A 21,583-nucleotide genomic window follows, 5' to 3' on the forward strand; every position below is an offset into this window, starting at 1 on the left:
ATCGACCCCGTAGATAAATTTGGAAGAAAATAAGATTTTTTTTGGAAACGCCGCTAGTGATAGCAGAATAAATGCAGTATGTCATAAATAGCCGTTGGGTTGTCGTACTGTTTCCTGAATCATGTAAAAGTCTTAGGTTAGCTGATTCAAGTGGAAGCGATAGCAATATTGAAACATGTCTATACATTGAATGGCCTCCAATTCGGATAAATATGCAATTACTTTTATACCTGACTGGTCAGGTAATCGGTCCCTAACTAAGATCAATCGACCGTGGCTAGTACTTGCACGGGAGACAATCTGAGCAAACCAGTTGGAGAAATATTTTTTTTTACACAACGGTTATGAAAAATAACCGTGCGTAACAGTCAGATTATGGGATAGGTTAACCGTTGCGTAACCGTCAGCGGAATCGCTTTGTTTGTCGACGATTAAGTTCATCGTAAATCAACGGAAATTTCTGTAAAGAAACGCCAATTTCCGTTCAACGTTTATAACGTATACTTATAAATAACGGATGATTAATTTGGACGGAAGGAACGTAAATGCAGAATTACGCGCCAATTTATGTTGAAACTGAAACGACATATACAGCTGGGTAACCGATCATCATAACGGTATACAGCGTATTTTTGTTGTCACAAGGCTTGTTTTCAGTTAATTAATAATGGTAGCCAAATGAGGACCATAAGACCTTGCCTTGTGTTGTGGGTTCTTTACCCATTATTGGGGTGACCAGGTTTGGAAATGTACACAAATTCGACACACACGCTTGCAATGACAACACGAAGATATATAAACTTTCAACTCAATATTTAATAACACAACTATAAATAAAGGGGAACAATACAAAGCGGGCATATACGGAACAACTGATATATACACACAGCTCCAAGCTCCAGTCACGAGTGAAAAGTGACTGGAGTATGTGGAGCCAAAAGTAAGAAAAATATGTATAATTTAACAAAACTATTTGGTGTTTCAACTAAGTGAACCGTTCATACCACAGTTGGCAAAAGTATGAAACCCAACAAAGCATTGAACAAAATAACACACTACGACTCTAAAATAATTCTGAAATAATCATTATGCATACCATGTCGACAGTATAGTTCATGTGGAAGCGTAGGCCTGCTGTGCACGCTGTCGAAGTGGAAATGGACACGCCCTATTCCAGCTGGCAACGGAGCATTGAACCGGTTACACTCGACGAACCAAAGGCTTCTTGGCAATGTGGTTTAGAGTAATGCGTCAGTTCCTAGGAAATGTACTCAGCTCGCAGAACCATTGGTGACATCCACTAGAAGACTGCATCCATGGCGATTTCTTAACAAAGGATAATAGAGCCGGGCCTTCCGACGTACGAATGATGTGCACACTCAGCAACTGCGTGGCAGGAAAAAGACGTTGACAATAGATTTTCCATTCATTAAATACCTTGCATGAATTAGCATAACAGACAGTTGTGTTATTAAATATTGAGTTGAAAGTTTATACATCTTCGTGTTGTCATTGCAAGCGTGTGTGTCGAATTTGTGTACATTTCCAAACCTGGTCACCCCAATAATGGGTAAAGAACCCACAACACAAGGCAAGGTCTTATGGTCCTCATTTGGCTACCATTAATAATTAACTGAAAACAAGCCTTGTGACATTTGGTGGCAGCGGTGGGACATTTGTGTTCTTTCACGTCATGTGCGCGGAGTAAGTGCATTGTAAATAACATTTATTTTGATGTTGTCCGGGAACTGCGTTATAATATTTATCAGTACAGGATGTGTAAGTATTAACATATCCATTTACAATTTAAAATGTGTATTAGATATAATTTTATGTTGATCGTTGACAGTTTGCATGTATGGCATGAATGTATAGGTACCTTGAAATTAAACAATTTCGTTCTAGTTATTAAACGTGATTGAAATAACCTCGTGTACTTTGTTTCTGAACGCAATTGAGGAATACAGAAAGAAATACAATAGTACAGAATCGTATATAGCGCTCTCATACAGTTTGTTTTTCAATCGCGCGTTAAGTACAATTATTCAAGCGTCATGAGCCGCCGTCAACGACAAACACCGTCGAGGCTCAAATATTGTATGTTCCCCAAACGTATCCAGACGTGCTTAGCTCCTATACATCACGCTTCTTGCACGTCTTTGTATAATAAATTCTGTGACATTACAAAAATCTAAAAAAATATTTGTTGGGCTATGATAGAACGAAGTTCGTGTAAGCACGGTTACTTTTCAGTAACCGTAGTGTAAGGGGCTGCACGTGAACTCGTCGATCCGCATTGCAGCCAAGACAGTTCAAAGTTAGTAAAACATTGTTCATACGTCATCACGTAGGTTACTTCTACAACAAAAGAGATGTTACCACTGTGGCACCAAGTGAAATTTCGTTTGTCTGAGGTAGCTGAACTGTTGTCTAACCTATGATTAAAACAATAAATGTTTGTAAACGCCGTTAGTTTCAAAAGTTAAAAAAAGTGTTTGATGGTTGTTGTAATCCTTTCTCAGCCAAGTCACTTTTGAGTACACATAACGGATGCTGATGCTGAAAGAGCAGTATATCGTTAGCTGCACGATTTTTTCCTGGTTGCGTACAGCCCTGGTAATTAAAAGTTGTGAAACGCGTTTTTCAGATTCCTACAAATCTGGACAAAAATGCCAATCTTTCACAAAAAACGATCCGTTGAGGTTATATTAAGCCAATCGAAAATCAAAACCGAAATTGTCATCTGACTGTAAGGCCATCGCCGATTGGCTGCTGAGCTAGAATGACAATTTTTGGTTTCAATTACCTCAGGAAAGTGTTCTATGTTCTTCTTGTAATTATGTGTTCGTATTTAAGGGATTTATCAAAACAAAAACGACGAATTCGGCTGAATTTGGTATCTGCTGACTTAATTATTATCCCAGTTGATCGTATTTCTGTGAAAGATCGGTATTTTTGTCCAGATTTGTTTAAAATCTGAAAAACGCGTTTTACAACTTCTTTCTTATTTAGTTTTATGCTGCATTCAAGATGGCGGCCCCCATATAGTAAATATCGTATTTATTTTATTGTCAAGTGTGCGCCAGCTGACTGTGGGCACCGCTGCAAGCAGGAGATCGCAGAGCAGTTCATACAAGTCTCACAGAACGATAATTGAAGCCTCTATCACTTATATTGCGGCAGCAACACAAAGGGTAAACAATGAAAATGATGGACCCCAACTGCTCTCAGTGTAGAATATTTGTAAGCCTAAATGGCCCAGAATCAGGGACACCACCAAGGTTGCCACATAAGCCAATCAGAATGTGATCTTGCAAGCAGCTGTGTCACGTAGGCAACTCAGTAGACAGTAAACATATTTTGTTAATCAAATCACAAGCACACCTGGTAGATTCCAACTGTTCTTCCAGAGCTGAAAACAAGTATGACACCTCAATTACCCTTATGACATTTATCACACGACAATGCACACCGTTTCTTCCCATGATTCCATGCAGACTTCTATTTGCAGAGTTTGAGTTAATATGACAAAACCATTAATTAAGGGATGCTGACAGAGAGAGCAAAGTGTGATATGAATTGGCAGTCTTGAGCAACCTCCCCATAATTATAATATCATTTTGCTATTACTTTATTGTAATATTGAACATTAAGTATTCTGATGCAATTTATAGTCAGTGGTTTGTTGATGTTAAAGAGGTAACATTGCGCGTTGTTCACATATCAATTCACACACCCATACAAATCTGTCCTATACTAGGAGTAAACGAAGGACCGTTAGTTGAAAGTCAGTATTATCGTTACCTGAGCGTAAAACTGGCACTAAATTTGGTATAAAATAAAGATTCGGAAATTCACAGCATTTTAGTAGGTCGTTAACAAATCCTGGTTGACGCTAAGTTCGTGGTACATTTGTTGTCTGGCGTTGTTGAACACCGATCTGTTCCCCCATATAGTAGTGCGAATTAAGACAATTGCATATGTATTAAATTTATCAGTTAAAAATGAATTGTTGGCAAAAATTTAGTTTGTCACACGCATTGAAGAGATGAATTTGCGCCGCATTGAATTGTACAAATACAGGTTTTTGTAAAATGAATGGCGCCTTTGGATGAGTGAACTGACTCTGAAAAACGTGCCATGCGACCTCTAAATAAAAAAACGCCCGTTAATGATTTTTAAACTTGAATTAATAAAATAAATGTGCAACAAAATAATATCACTGACTGTTTGTATTACCATACAGAAGATGTTGACCTACATTCAAGATAACAACACCCTAACGACACATACACGGCGTATTTTGGTATGAATCTAGTGACCGTGACCGTGACCTGTCTGGTGTTGTTGAACACCGATCAGTTTCCCCATATAGTGATACGAATTAAGATCATTGCATACGTATTGAATTTATTAGTTAAAATTGAATTGTTTCATTTGTCATGTGCACGGAAGAGAAGAATGTGCGACACATTTAATTGTACAAATACAAGGGTTTATAAAATGAATGGCAACTTTAGATGAGTGAATTGTCCCTGGAAAACGTGCCATGCTACATCTACATCAAAAAACTAGAAATTATTGATTACAGCGGATTTCTTAATTTTAATTATTAAATAAATGTATAGCAAAGTGATATCACTGATAGTTTGTAGTACCATACAGCAGATGTTAACCTACATTCAAGAAAACAACACCCTAACGAAACACACCTGCTAAAAATTCGGGATGATAACTGGATGGTAATCGTGATAATATGCAAGTTTAGATTGTGTGTTAGTAATTTAATTATAAACAAAAATGCTTAGAATTTAGGTAAAAAGAATGGAGCGACCTATACTACATTCACAAGAGACGCGTTATTTATGTCAAACCCCTGTACAGGACGCTTATCATTCTGTAAGCGCCTTCCAACATGACTGAATTCAAAGTCGACTGTATCAATGGCGACTTTAGGTATATATCACTGCCCACATCGCCACTAAGTAACAATGTTTATTCTGATAGTAAAACTGACATACAATAAACGCTGCAGCGCTACAAATGAAACATTAGAATGAGGTTCCAGTCAGTTACATGCATTCCAAAGCGATTTGAATGACGCAGACGGCCTAACCATGTTAAAAGTTAATAAACAGTATACCTACATATCATATGCCCACATAATGTGACTTAGTTTTGGGGTTGCGTTTATTAAATTTACGTTATTTCTAGTAGATGAAATTCAATAAATATATTTAACAATCTGTATAAAATTCGATTTTAATTTAAAGGGATGTAAAATTACAATCAAGATACTTGTGTACACATGAGCTGGAGAGATTGTTGTAACAAACAACCAATATCAACTTTTACATAGTTATATTCTGACCTGGTGGGTGGGTGTAAACTAGAGCATACAAATAAACACACGACACCATTTAGCGGTATTGGTGTCAATTATAATCAATAAATAATAGCTCACGCGTGCCTGTCTTTAATTCCGTTTCCTGACGATAACCCAGTTGATAACGGTGCCACACATACATTGGTCACAGAAATAAATAAAAGGCACCATTTCTCATCACATCTACATCCTTTATACTGAGGTACCCTGAACAGGTAAGACGATTTATACAACCTCAGATGTGCAGTAACATTTTAATTGTCAGATGGCATGTAGAATGGTCTTCGACATTGTTATTTTAATACGTATTTCATTTGACCAATAACATTTTCATCTTAGCAGATCGCCATGCGTATCATCGTCGTTGCTCTACTTGTTGCCGCAGCTAGTGCTGCAAAGCTCGTTCCCTTGTACAAAGCACGGGATGTAGTAAAGAACAGCTACATCTTGAGAGTGAAGGTGAGTACAAAAATGTGTTATTCCATTTAGTGACAGTTAGTGTTGACCTTCGATTTTCAGTTTGGAATTTATCTGAAGGAGATATTGCAATTTTAGTGTCTGTTGCGTAGAGTCTCTGACTCTGAATGTAGTAATTTGTGATAAGCGAACATAATTAATAATTACATCTTTTCGAAATTTTCTTGCATTTGTTGATTGGGTCGCGCTCAGATTATTAATTTTAAGCTGCCTAATGCTTAATCAAATTAAACGCAAATATAGCATTGACCTAGAATAAAATATGAATAGTGTTGTGATCTATTTTTAATATCATTGTACAGACAGTTAATCATTGCGCATACATATTCGTTCACAGGAGGGTGTAGATCTTGACAGTGTTGCTGCTAAACTGCCCGGTATGGGTATTGGAATCAAAATTAGATACAGTCATGGTTTTGCAATCCAGGCACAAGAAAAGAACATTAACCAGGTAGTATCCAATCAAGTATTAAATAGGTCTGTGGTAATTTGCAACACCTTTGACGTTATGTAATACTGTAGTAGGATGAACCATTAAGGATAACCGCCGTTCCCATCGTAACAATATTTCAATTGTGCATGCAGTTGAGAACCATGGATGAGTTTGAGTACATTGAGGAAGACGGTATCTACAGAGTCGATGTTGAATGGGGATGTGATCGTATCGATCAACGCAATCTTCCTCTTGATGGTACCGCAAATTTCCAAGGTAATTTTGAGTTGTTGTTGAAAACGCATAGTACACGATGTTAACATTGTTTCTTTTTCAGGACATATTAATATCTTGAATTGAATATACACGTGTCATAGATTACTGAAAAGCTGGATATAACGATTTAGTAGCACCGTTGTGCAGTTTTATCTTATGCAACAACATATTACATTTCTGAATATTTTTCGTCAAATAGTTTGCAGGGTCACTAATCAGTGTAATGTGATTTCCATTTAGGTGACGGCTCTGGCACACATGTATACATAATTGACACTGGTCTACGTCATACCCATGTTGAATTTGAAGGGCGCGCAAGTTTCTTCTTTGATTTTGAACCTGCAAATCAGGTAAGAACTTATGTAATTTGCCATAATTTAACATAAGAACTTGTGATTACATGCAATAAGGTTGTTAACGTGTTTAAACTTGTTTCACAAATGAATACGTCGTTTCTGCAATTCACGCCCTATAGTGATAAATCACTCCTGTGACGTAAATGAGTGACTGGGACGCCGTTTATGATTAGTGGTATGACAGCCATTTATAAACAGCACCGTCTTTCAAAGATGTGACGAACGGCTACAAAACAAAAAAAAGTAGTTGTATATTTGAACAAAATTGCTTACACCCTTCTACGTATATTTGACGTCATAGAAACCATTCGTCGCGAGACAAATTGAAAAGGAGTAGCATACTTTATAGTTCAGAAAAAAATACGAGGGTCAGATATTAGGAAACGGCTAAATACACATCTTCTAATTCCAGTGCCCTGTTTAAGTATAGACAACTCAACTTGTGAAACATATATTTCTTATTTGTTGGTATTGGCCACGAAATAAAAATGTATTGTTTTTAAGCGTAACAAACCTTCAATATTATATTGCAGGGAGATGATTGTAACGGCCACGGCACCCATTGTGGCGGTACATCGGTTGGAAAGGACGTCGGTATTGCCACTGCAGCCTCCGTGTACAGTGTCCGAGTAATGAACTGTATTGGTGCCGGTTTAACTACCAACATTGTTGAAGGTACAACATTTGTTTTTGACTTAATGGTTACAGGTCAAAGTGAACAGCATTTAGGTGGTTGATAGAAGTGTGTGCGTTCAAGACGTACAAATGACTGAAATTACGCAAATACATTTTTCACATTGATTTGGAATGCATTCCCGCACACGAAATCGATGGAACAAATAGGTGCATCTTGTTATTGAGCTCTCCGATAATAGAAAGTCTACGATCTTAAACAACTTGTAAACTGCTTGTTTATTATTTAATATTAGAACATTAGGCATTGCAAATAGATATGAACATGGTGACACTTTGGTTTAATACAGTCAAAGAATTTCTCGCGCGTTTATCCAAAGCGGCGTATTTTGTTTTCGTGCTTGCGTTTTGGGCGCGGGAAAACAACTCATCGCGTATTTGTTTTTGCTCTCGTGTGTATTTTGATATGTTTTCAACAATTCTATCTTGCCTCTGGCCAAAAGAAGTAATATCGTTAGCTTGGTTACTGCAAATACAACACAGCATGTAAAATATTGCCCATAGGCGATATCATTAACATTTGGTTAAAAAACAATAACTTTTCTTCCTACAATAATATTTTTCAAAAGAAAATGAATGATTCATATCCCCGAATCGCAGGTGTAGCTGAATTGATGTTTTTTTGGTTCCTTATATGATATTTTTCTGTATAAAAAGGCATGTGTTTCACAAATTGCAGGAATTGACGCTGTTGCTGATGGTGGCACCATGCCTGGTTCAGCCAACTTGTCACTTGGTGGAGGTCCCAGCCCTGCTATGGACGATGCCACGACACGGTTAACTGCTGCCGGGTTTACAACAGCTGTTGCTGCTGGTAATAGTGATGAGGATGCTTGCAACGGATCCCCGTCGAGAGAGGAAACGGTGAGTACAAGTAATTGCTAAAAACCAAGCACGTGTGCAGAAAATTACTATAGATAGTTCAGCTAGACTTGTTTTGGTAAATGTGATATTATGATGGCTAGGCAGTGTATTTGTGTGCAGCAAAACCACATTCACATCATTCGTTCACTTTTTGCAGAGCATAACTGTTGGCGCTACAACGGATACGGACACACGTTCAGGTTTTTCAAACTATGGCACATGTCTTGAAATTTTTGCTCCTGGAAGCTTTGTAAGAAGTTCGTATCACACATGTGACACTTGTTACGAATCGCTCAGTGGTACATCAATGGCTGCCCCACACGTCTGTGGTAAGTTAAGCTAACTCTTAATTAACTATGAGGTATTATCATACGAGACTGCACTGTTTATTTTTTTCCCGCCTTATCACCAACATTCCGAAATGAACTATTTTATTCAGCTGTTTTCTGTCACGCGAGCGTTACTATTTTCTGATGAAGTTTAACATTAAAATACCCATACAGTATTAAAAACTTACTATCAACTATGTTCAAAGCCGATTGCCAGACAGTTTGAGACACGAAAACTATTAGAAAAGTTGATTAAAGTGTGGATAAAAGGACTAGACTAGCAAGCTCGTCCCACGTAATCGTTTCTGGTTCTACCCGACCTTCAAACCGCACTATATTAAAACAACTGTTAGAGGCTAATGAGTGATTTGTGAAGCGCCCGAATTAAATATTATTTTATGTATGATTTTAGGTGTCGCCGCTGTACTGTTGTCAGGTGGCCAGTGTTCCGACAACACAAGTTGCAGAGCCAAAATTGATGAAGATGCTACCGTAGATGTTCTCACAAACATCGGTATTGGCTCCCCCAATAAGTTGTTATACTGTGACTAAAATGTTTCTTAGACTGTGAGTAAACTGTACAACTTATCTGTCACTCTACAATTATCTTACTACTACAATTTTGTATCACCGTGAACATCGCGTCAATTATCTCACTATACTTTATAGCCGTGAATAATGTGTTAATTATCATACTACTATACTGTATTATCACGAACATCATGTCAATTATCTCACTACTATACTGTATCGCTTCTTCTTTTCACGGCTAATTTCGCGGCATACACATTTTACACCGCATAACTAATACTTTACTGCTTTGCTAGTTTACTAGTTTTCGACACGTTTGTTAAATATGTTTTTATTTTCTTTCAGACGCCTCTCAAACACCCACAAAAACCGTCAGTAATTGTGTGAAAATTGTTGTTCCTGTATTCAGTTTATATTGAATAAATAATTCTAAAATTTTAACTGAACGTACTTTGAATTCATTGCCGTATGTTTGTGTATTGTATGTTCAGGTACTTGGGGATTATTTTTCGTTCACTCATACAAATACACGCAGCACAATAGTTACAGTCTAAGGTGGCCTGTCAGCAGAGCAGTGAAGGTAACCACCAAACAATCAACATATACTCCGCACTCTTCTGTTTATTGTTTCACTATCCAGAAAACACACACACACATAAAGTTGATCCATTTGAAAGTCCTGACATAAACGCAAGTCTATAAAATTATTAATCAGATGGTAATGTCTAATCATTTTCTCAACATTAAGCCAATCATAAAAACGTGGTTGTTATCGTAATGTCACTTTTGGAGTTCTCATTCTAAATGATCTGTATAATTGTTTGTTTCGATACAAGTATCATTCCCGAATCCAGTAAATGATTTATAAATTTCATTACAAAATCACGGTATCCATGTTTGCCCCAGGGCGTTTCCCTTGATTATGAGCTTGCAGTTAAATTCGCATATGCTTCTAATAGAGCAAATACGACATTTAAAAATGTTACAACAATGGTATAACAATTATAAATATTTAATGAAATCATGACCATAGATGATGACTTGATATTTCGATGATACATCTTGTTTGTCAAAATTACTGCACCAGTTGCATGTCCGTATCTGTAACAGTACTTAAGATATTACACTTATGCATATTATTATAGTGTATATTATCGACATGAACGGGAATAAAGTAGAAACGTTAAACACTTTTGAAGATAAGTCGGCACTGACAGAATTATATTCCGAAAATGTGATGTCAGATCCACAGATGAACTTGAAGGTAATAAATAAGAATAACAAACACACAAACACGTATATATTGATTATAATGAATGTTGATAGTGTTTTAATTGCTGTCTTTGACTTTGTCAAATGTATGACATCTTCAACACGTAGTACTAAGCTGGATTCAGTGTGACTAATATTCAACCAATATACGCGCAAACTGATGATAGATATCAACTTAGTAAGTGTTGTCTTAATATGCTAGTATACACTATTAAACATATCGATATCGTAACTGACAAATTTGTTGCAAAATGTGTGAATATACACGTGTGTGTAAGCGTTAATCTCGGAATTTGTGGCATACATTTTGACCTGATCTGCAGCAGTCCAATTAGAAAATACCTTAGTTGCATATTCAAATCTGAAAAAAAAAGATTGTGGGGTTCTACGTGAAAGCCATGGTGGAGATAATTAGGAGAAAGTTACTTAAAGTATCCTCACCCTAGCCTGAACCCTAACCCTAACCCTAACACTTCAAGCCCCAATGCAATTTAAAATGCCCCTGCAAATAACTACAAGTGACCCGAAGAAGGTATATACAATTGAAAGAGCTATGGGCGAGGTGCCTTAATGAGCCGAAAGTTATTGCAGACGTCCAAGTACACTATTTATAGTATTCCTCTCACAGGTTATGTTGCTATATTGGACTTTGATTTAGATTTTTTGGTAACCCATGCATTTTCAGGCTGTAGCTATTCTTAATCTTATTTATTTTCTTTTTTATTTACCTTTTTTTGGTTTGTTTTTAATTGTTGGCTCTAAATGCAACTGGAACATAACCACTTACAATCTGCAAATTAGTGTTTAATATATATCCAGTCAATTTATCTGAACGAGGTTGAACTGGATTTTGTCAAATTCATCTTTTCACTTCGTTGAACTGGATTTTGTCATATTCATCTTTTCATTTGGTTGAACTGGATTTTGTCATATTCATCTTTTCATTTGGTTGAACTGGATTTTGTCAAATTCATCTTTTCACTTGGTTGAGCAGGTTGAATGAGATTCAACTGGATTTTGTCAAATTCATCGTTTCATGTGGTTGAACTAAATTTTGTCAAATTCATATTTTCAATTGGTTAACAAATTGAATGATTTGAACGAGGTTGACTGGATTTTGTCAAATTCAACTTTTCATTTTATTGAACTGGTTGAATGAGGTTGAACTTGATTTTGTCAAGTTCATCTTTTCATTTGGTTGAACATGTTTAACGAGGTTGAACTGAATTTTGTCAAATTCATCTTTTGAATTAATTGAACAGATCAAACGAGTTGAACTGGATTTTGTCAAATTCATCTTTTCATTTGGTTAACAGGTTGAATAGGTTGAACGAGGTTGAACTTGATGTTGTCAAATTCATCTTTTCATTTTGTTGAACAGGTTGAACGAAGTTGAACTTGATTTGTCAAATTCGTCTATTCATTTGGTTGAACATGGTTGAACTGGATTTTGTTGAAATAAATATAAAGCAACACTCACTAACATGAAAATAAAAATACATACACTACCAACAATGTCAAATATGTTATCCCTGACAAAAATATTTAATTTGCTCTATTAACAAAAATGTTGTGGTGAGGAAGGCGAGGGATAGAAAGTTCCAACCTGGTGACAAAGTGTTGGTGTTACTTCCCACTGAGCACAATAAGTTGTTGATGCAATGGCAGGGGTCATATGTAATTAAGGAGAGAGTGGGTATGATGTATTACAGAATGATTAGAATTACTGTAACAATATTTTTGCAATTTTGAGAAATGTAAATTTATTGGCAGTTGATGCTGATTATTAGACTGAAAATGTGCCATGTTCAGTCTTGATGAGGGATGATGTCAGCATTCTTTATTTCATGTTTTTGTCATATTACAGGTCATACAGGTTTTCAACTCTGGAAGGACAATGGATTCTACCAGGTGTGCTTGTAATTTGAAAAACAAAGGGTGTTTATGATCTACTGAGTTGCCTACGTGACACAGCTGCTAGCAAGATTACATTGAGATTGGCTCATGTGGAAACCAAGGTGGTGTCACAGTATCATGCCTATAAATTGGACAGACTCAGGACAGTTTGGGTGCTTCATTTCAACTTGGTACCGAGTGTGTTCTGCTACGATATAATGTGATACAGGCTACAACCATCATTCTGTGAGACTTGTATAAACTGCTCTGCGATCTCCTGCTTCCAGCGGTGCCCTCCAAAATACCAACGTTCCTCTGCAAGCAAGACCCCTGTATTTCTTCTTTGTTGTGTTGCAGAAGCCTTTGACTGTCGTCCAATAATACATCCTGGAACTGTGAGTTATCACCAATGCACACTTCCCTAAGCAATCCCCTATTTTAGTGACTTTATTCATTGTATTTTTCTGTGCTTTATTTCTTGTCATTATTTTGAGAGGTATTAAAGCCAGGAGCTTTAACTCAATATGTTGGTGTGTGTGTGTGTATTTCATTTCTAGTACTATCGTCTTGTCTACCCCATACTAGCAGTTAAAGAACCCCCTGCCCAGTTTGAGTTCTACGGGTGCCTTCTCATTAGCAATTAGCAGGCCTTACACTTCGACATGGTCCATACCTAAATGATAATGAATATTCCTATTCAGAATGATTTGTTTGTCTGTGTACATTTCGGTTTCAACTTAAAGTGCCATTCAGCCTTTGTAATGTTGTTAGAACTCACTATATAGAGTATATTGAGAGGTATTTGGCCTTGTGAAAATGCGCGGATAGAGCGAAATCGGCCCTATACAGACAGCGACTGGAGAGAATTTTATTTCTCGGTGGGTCACCTATAAACAAAGACCCGAACGTCAGCTTCTCGGCTTTGTTATCGAAATCAGTTGACCTAGGGAGTCTCGAGCTAATGTGAAAGCAAGGTTCACAGCAGACACCGCCATTTTTGTTTTTATCGTGTGTACGTTTTTTTGAGTTCGTCAATGCTTGGTAAAACTTGTTGATTCTGGGAGTATCCGACTTGGAGATCAATATGAGCGATGGGAATTTTTCATGGAAAAGTTCGGATTTCTAACACATCGTGGCGAAATGTTTACTTGACAGGTAAGGAGTAATTCACATAATCACGTGCTGTTGTGCTGTCGAGTTTTGTGCACTTTTTATAACCAATAGTTTCAATTATTTGTCTCTCTTCTCGTAGACGTCTTGTCTTGAGAGGTTATGGTCACAATTTTTCAATTTATTTCAGTTGCAGTGTGTTTAGTGAAGTACGCGATTTGACTCAATGACTGTTTTACATCCGGAATCCTTCTGTTGTATTGTACATCATGTTAAATGCAGTTTGTGTTAATTCATTTCCTTCAATGGAATACATTCATCACACCTTCAAAACTTGGCCGTTATCAAAAAATTGAGATCGACATTGGAGTTAACATCTCAACTATATGATCACAAAGCATAGGCAGGTAAGGAGAGACATTTCGTTTATTATATCATGTACTCATATGAGTATATGAAAACAAAAAGTGCCTTTGTAGTACTCTCTTCACTGTCTTTGTTAAAAAATTAAACATTGTGTTACAATAATATTTTACAGAATTATTTTATTTCAGTAAGTCTGGTAATATTTTTACATACATTTCTCTCCTTATTTTCTTGTTTTTAATAAGGTAATCGACTAAACAAGATGCAAATCACATGATTATATAATGAGACTGTACTGAACATCTGGTATTGTTTTCTTCAGCAGGAACTGCTTATGCCAAGCTTGTTGACTGAGAGATACATTATCCAGCATATGTTGGAAGATGTTTGCTAGCAGTGATTGATTACCAGCAACAAAAAGGATGTGAATATAATAGAGCTGGAGATGAACATAGAACTACTTTTACACAGCCTGAATATTTTTCTTCTTTTACTTGACCCCTGTATTAGGATACAGTACACAGTTGGTTGCTGATTCCAATAACATTCAGGCAAATTTAGTCGCTATCCGTGTCTACAAAAAGGGGCAGTGTTGATGTGCACAAACAAAAAATACACAGCAACCCAGTCTTTAGCTACATTCAAAACCTATACAAACACACAAATATTCTTGGAATCCAATACCACAGATGCTGTATAGTATCTTGAACAATTTACAATTATTTATTTCCAGACCAGGACACAGGGAGTGTGATTTAAATATATATTTTTTTCCATCTAAGAAAAAACAAATTACAAGTAGTTTAGCCCTATTTTGTTTGTATTGCATTTATTCTACTTGTTCTGGGATGGTATGGGTATGAAATGAATAGCAAACTAGTGCAGACTCTTTGAACATAAGGGCCCGCAGGTCTTAGATGATTGCTGCTACTCTTTCCACCAGCACCATTTTTGTCTGTATTGCAAGTTTATTTCCCTATTCATTTGCAGAGAAAATATAAAGCATACTATACAGCATATTATTTATTGTTTTTTAATAATAAAACTGTAATTATACATTGACTGTTGCAATCATTCAGTCTCATAACAGCCTACTTGAATAAAAACAAGTACATGTATAATGATTGTGTAGATTTGGATACTTGTCCACAATTTTCAAAACACAACAGCTCGGAATGACAACCCAGGTTGGAACTTCCTATCTCTCGCCTTCCTTGCCACAAAATTTTTGTCAATAGGGCAAATTAAATATTTTTGTCAGGGATAACATATTTGACATTGTTGGTAGTGTATGTATTTTTATTTTCATGTTAGTGAGTGTTGCTTTATATTTTATTTCAACAAAATCCAGTTCAACCATGTTCAACCAAATGAAAAGGTGAATTTTGACAAATCCAGTTTAACTTTGTTCTACCTGTTCAAAAAAATGAATAGACGAATTTGACAAATCAAGTTCAACCTCGTTCAACCTATTCAACCTGTTAACCAAATGAAAAGGTGAATTTTACAAAATTCAGTTCAACTCGTTTGACCTTTTCAATCTAATGAAAAGATGAACTTGACAAAATCAAGTTCAACCTCGTTCAACCTGTTGAACCAAATGAAAAGATGAACTTGACAAAATCGAGTTCAACCTCATTCAACCTGTTCAACCAAGTGAAAAGATGAATTTGACAAAATCCAGTTCAACCAAATGAAAAGATGAATTTGACAAAATCGAGTTCAACCTCATTCAACCTGTTCCACCAAGTGAAAAGATAAATTTGACAAAATCCAGGTTCAACCAAATGAAAAGATGAATATGACAAAATCCAGTTCAACCAAGTGAAAAGATGAATTTGACAAAATCGAGTTCAACCTCGTTCAGATAAATTAACTGGATATATATAAAACATTAATTTACAGATTGTAAGTAGTTATGTTCCAGTTGCATTTAGAGCCAAAATTAAAAACAAACAAACAAACAAACAAAAAACAGTCAATAAAAGAAAAAAATAAATAAGGTTAAGAATAGCTACAGCCTGAAAATGCATGGGTTACCAAAAAATCTAAATCAAAGTCCAATATAGCAACAAAACCCGTGAGAGGAATACTATAAATAGTGTACTTGGACGTCTGCAATAACTTTCGGCTCATTAAGACACCTCGCCCATAGCTCTTTCAATTGTATATACCTTCTTCGGGTCACTTGTAGTTATTTGCAGGGGCATTTTGAATTGCATTGGAGCTTGAAGTGTTAGGGTTAGGGTTAGGGTTCAGCAAGGGTGAGGATACTTTAAGTAACTTTCTCCTAAATATCTCCACAATGGCTTTCACGTAGAACCCCACAATCTTTTTTTTCAGATTTGAATATGCAACTAAGGTATTTTCTAATTGGACTGCTGCAGATCAGTTCAAATTGTATGCCACAAATTCCGAGATTAACGCTTACACACACGTGTATATTCACACATTTTGCAACAAATTTGTCAGTCAGGATATCGATATGTTTAATAGTGTATACTAGCAGAATCCGACGATACTTACCAAGTTGATATCTATCATCAGTTTGCGCGTATATAATTCTGTCAGTGCCGACTTATCTTCAAAAGTGTTTAACGTTTCTACTGCTTTATTCCCGTTGATGTCGATAATATACACTATAATAATATGCATAAATGTAATATCTTAAGTACTGTTACAGATACGGACATGCAACTGGTGCAATAATTTTGTCAAACAAGATATATCATCGAAATATCAAGTCATCATCTATGGTCTTGATTTCATTAAATATTTATAATTGTTATACCATAGCCACTTCGAGCCACTCTAATCACAGCTTGCAGTAACACTTTTAAATGTCATATTTGCTCTATTAGAAGCATATGTGCTTACTGTTAATATAAACGACAAAGACGTGTCGCAGTCAAAAAAAGACATATTTAAATAATTTTGCATGCAATAAACACAATTTATATTGAAGATGTGTCTCTAATATAGTAAATACAGTATTCCTTATTTGTTACAAACTATATCTCCACATTTGGGATTGTAAATGATTTTCAGATTCCGAGGTCTTACAAAGAAAAATTAAGTATGGTTCTTGGAAACTTTGAAAGTCAATCTTTGTTTTATTATTCAAATCATGAAAGCTTAGAAAAAGCTCTTAGGTGTTGAAGGTACTGGAAGCATGAAGTATGAGTAACAGTATTACACTTATGCATATTATTATAGTCATATGACCATATACAGTAATCTGCTATTGTAGTCATATCTCTTATCCAATGCCTTATTATAGCACTGGTTGCACTACCTGCAGCGCTGCTTAAAGTACATTACTGTCATACATATTGTCATCTGATATGTTGTCAAATGCCTCCATCATAATTATATCACTAATTGCATGTCCTTATCTGCAACAATGTTTGGAATATTACAGCTATGTATATTAAGGAGGACACATGAAACTATTTATACGAAGCAATTTGCATGGATTTCAAACTTAAAGTATTCAGATCTGTGGATTATTAGTTTCATTTCAGTAATTAGATTCATTAAAATTAGATAATTAGTAAGCACAAAATTTAACCCTATCCGCAGAAGTTAATATTAATATAACTGTACCATACCTTGCCTCTTTACTAAGTTTAAGCTACGCAAACTTAAATTCAATTAAAGAATTATAAAAATAATGAAACATTGTGATTCCCTGGTTAGCGAATTTAACTGCAAGCTCATAATCAAGGGAAACGCCCTGGGGCAAACATGGATAACGTGATTTTGTAATGAAATTTATAAATAATTTACTGGATTCGGGAATGGTACTTTTATCGAAACAAACAATTATACAGATCATTTAGAATGAGAATTCCAGAAGTAACATTCCGATAACAACCAAGTTTTTATGATTGGCTTAATGTTGAGAAAATGATTAGACATTACCATCTGATTAATAATTTTATAGACTTGCGTTTATGTCAGGACTTTCAAATGTATCAACTTTATGTGTGTGGTTTTTTTTCTGGATAGTGAAACAATAAACAGAAGAGTGCGGAGTATATGTTGATTGGTTGGTGGTTACCTTCACCGCTCTGCTGACAGGCCACCTTAGACTGTAACTATTGTGTTGCGTGTATTTGTATGAGTGAAAGAAAAATAATCCCCAAGTACCTGAACATACAATACACAACCATACGGCAATGAATTCAAAGTACGTTCAGTTAAAATTTTAGAATTATTTATTCAAGATAAACTGAATACAAGAACAACAATTTTCACACAATTACTGACGGTTTTTGTGGGTGTTTGAGAAGAGTCTGAAAGAAAATAAAAACATATTTAACAAACGTGTCGAAAACTAGTAAACTAGCAAAGCAGTAAAGTATTAGTTATGCGGTGTAAAATGTGTATGCCGCGAAATTAGCCGTGAAAAGAAGCAGCGATACAGTATAGTAGTGAGATAATTGACATGATGTTTGTGATAATACAGTATAGTAGTATGATAAGTAACTCATTATTCACGGCTATAAAGTATAGTGAGATAATTGACACGATGTTCACGGTGATACAAAATTGTAGTAGTAAGATAATTGTAGAGTGACAGATAAGTTGTACAGTTTACTCACAGTCTAAGAAACATTTTAGTCACAGTATAACAACTTATTGGGGGAGCCAATACCGATGTTTGTGAGAACATCTACGGTAGCATCTTCATCAATTTTGGCTCTGCAACTTGTGTTGTCGGAACACTGGCCACCTGACAACAGTACAGCGGCGACACCTGAAATCATACATAAAACAATATTTAATTCGGGCGCTTCACAAATCACTCATTAGCCTCTAACAGTTGTTTTAATATAGTGCGGTTTGAAGGTCGGGTAGAACCAGAAACGATTACGTGGGACGAGCTTGCTAGTCTAGTCCTTTTATCCACACTTTAATCAACTTTTCTAATAGTTTTCGTGTCTCAAACTGTCTGGCAATCGGCTTTAAACATAGTTGATAGTAAGTTTTTAATACTGTATGGGTATTTTAATCTTAAACTTCATCAGAAAATAGTAACGCTCGCGTGACAGAAAACATCTGAATAAAATAGTTCATTTTGGAATGTTGGTGATAAGGCGGGAAAGTAAAAAAAACAGTGCAGTCTCGTATGATAATACCTCATAGTTAATTAAGAGTTAGCTTAACTTACCACAGACGTGTGGGGCAGCCATTGATGTACCACTGAGCGATTCGTAACAAGTGTCACATGTGTGATACGAACTTCTTACAAAGCTTCCAGGAGCAAAAATTTCAAGACATGTGCCATAGTTTGAAAAACCTGAACGTGCGTCCGTATCCGTTGTAGCGCCAACAGTTATGCTCTGCAAAAAGTGAACGAATGATGTGAATGTGGTTTTGCTGCACACAAATACACTGTCTAGCCATCATAATATCACATTTACCAAAACAAGTCTAGCTGAACTATCTATAGTAATTTTCTGCACACGGTGCTTGGTTTTTAGCAATTACTTGTACTCACCGTTTCCTCTCTCGACGGGGATCCGTTGCAAGCATCCTCATCACTATTACCAGCAGCCACAGCTGTTGTAAACCCGGCAGCAGTTAACCGTGTCGTGGCATCGTCCATAGCAGGGCTGGGACCTCCACCAAGTGACAAGTTGGCTGAACCAGGCATGGTGCCACCATCAGCAACAGCGTCAATTCCTGCAATTTGTGAAACACATGCCTTTTTATACAGAAAAATATCATATAAGGAACCAAAAAAACATCAATTCAGCTTCACCTGAAATTCGGGGATATGAATCATTCGTTTTCTTTTGAAAAATGTAATTGTCGGAAGAAAAATTATTGTTTTTAACCGAATGTTAATGATATCGCCTATGGGCAATATTTTATATGCTGTGTTGTAGTTGCAATAATCATACTAACGATATTACTTCTTTTGGCCAGAGGCAAGACAGAATTGTTGAAAACATATCAATATACGCACGAGACCAAAAACAAAACGCAAGCACGAAAACAAAATATGCCGCTTTGAATAAACGCGCGAGAAATTCTTTGACTTTATAAAACCAGTGTGTCACCATGTTCATATCTATTTACAATGCTTAATGTTCTAATATTAAAATAGTAACGCGTAAACAAGCAGTTTATAAGTTGTTTAAGATCGTAGAATTTATATTATCGGAGAGCTCAATAACAAGATGCACCTATTTGTTCCATCGATTTCGTGTGCGGGAATGCATTCCAAATCAATGTGAAAAATGTATTTGCGTAATTTCAGTCATTTGTACGTCTTGAACGCACACACTTCTGGCTGCACGAATTCTTATGCCCTATCAACCACCTAAAGGCTGTTCACTTTGACCTGTAACCATTAAGTCAGAAAAAAAAATGTTGTACCTTCAACAATGTTGGTAGTTAAACCGGCACCAATACAGTTCATTACTCGGACACTGTACACGGAGGCTGCAGTGGCAATACCGACGTCCTTTCCAACCGATGTACCGCCACAATGTGTGCCATGGCCGTTACAATCATCTCCCTGCAATATAATATTGAAGGTTTGTTACTCTTAAAAACAATACATTTTTATTTCGTGACCAGTACCAACAAATAAGAAATATATGTTTCACAAGTTGAGTTGTCTAAACTTATTTCTTCAGGGCACTGGAATGTGTATTTAGCCGTTTCCTAATATCTGACCCTCTTAATTTTTTCTGAACTATAAAGTATGCTACTCCTTTTCAATGGGTCTCGCGACGAATGGTTTCTATGACGTCAAATATACGTAGAAGGGTGTAAGCAATTTTGTTCAAATATACAACTACTTTTTTTGTTTTGTAGCCGTTCGTCACATCTTTGAAAGACGGTGCTGTTTATAAATGGCTGTCAGACCACTAATCATAAACGGCGTCCCAGTCACTCATTTACGTCACAGGAGTGATTTATCACTAGAGGGCGTGACTTGCAGAAACGACGTATTCATTTGTGAAACAAGTTTAAACACGTTAACAACCTTATTGCATGTATTGCACAAGTTCTTATGTTAAATTATGGCAAATTACATAAGTTCTTACCTGATTTGCAGGTTCAAAATCGAAGAAGAAACTTGCGCGCCCTTCAAATTCAACATGGGTATGACGTAGACCAGTGTCAATTATGTATACATGTGTGCCAGAGCCGTCACCTAAATGGAAATCACATTACACTGATTAGTGAACCTGCAAACTATTTGGCGAAAAATATTCAGAAATGTAATATGTTGTTGCATAAAATAAAACTGCACAACGGCGCTACTAAATCGTTATATCCAGCCTTTCAGTAATCTATGACACGTGTATATTCAATTCAAGATATTAATATATCCTGAAAAAGAAACAATGTTAACATCGTGTACTATGCGTTTTCAACAACAACTCAAAATTACCTTGGAAATTTGCGGCACCATCAAGAGGAAGATTGCGTTGATCGATACGATCACATCCCCATTCAACATCGACTCTGTAGATACCGTCTTCCTCAATGTACTCAAACTCATCCATGGTTCTCAACTGCATGCAAAAGGGAAACATTGTTACGATGGGAACGGCGGTTATCCTTAATG

The 21,583-nt window shown here is 36.2% G+C and overlaps 2 protein-coding genes across 2 annotated transcripts; one reads left to right on the forward strand and one right to left on the reverse strand.

Annotated features, from left to right (window-relative positions):
* Positions 1-5,734: 5,734 nt before the first annotated feature.
* Positions 5,735-9,791, forward strand: LOC146733661 (uncharacterized). Its single transcript, XM_085490865.1, has 9 exons — positions 5,735-5,845; positions 6,201-6,314; positions 6,449-6,572; positions 6,813-6,922; positions 7,462-7,603; positions 8,301-8,485; positions 8,643-8,814; positions 9,227-9,381; positions 9,691-9,791. Exons 1-8 carry the CDS (start codon positions 5,735-5,737, stop codon positions 9,364-9,366), a joined length of 1,098 nt encoding a protein of 365 aa, XP_085346991.1. The 3' UTR covers positions 9,367-9,381; positions 9,691-9,791.
* Positions 9,792-18,186: 8,395 nt separating this feature from the next.
* Positions 18,187-21,521, reverse strand: LOC102802355 (uncharacterized). Its single transcript, XM_085490866.1, has 7 exons — positions 21,407-21,521; positions 21,057-21,166; positions 20,380-20,521; positions 19,496-19,680; positions 19,166-19,337; positions 18,597-18,751; positions 18,187-18,287 (listed from the first exon to the last, which is right to left on the reverse strand). The coding sequence occupies exons 1-6, from the start codon at positions 21,519-21,521 to the stop codon at positions 18,612-18,614; spliced, it is 864 nt and encodes a 287-aa protein (XP_085346992.1). The 3' UTR covers positions 18,187-18,287; positions 18,597-18,611.
* Positions 21,522-21,583: the final 62 nt, after the last annotated feature.

This window comes from Saccoglossus kowalevskii, chromosome 16, assembly GCF_978046115.1.
Source record: "Saccoglossus kowalevskii chromosome 16, keSacKowa6.1, whole genome shotgun sequence".
NCBI classification, from domain to species: Eukaryota; Metazoa; Hemichordata; class Enteropneusta; family Harrimaniidae; genus Saccoglossus; species Saccoglossus kowalevskii.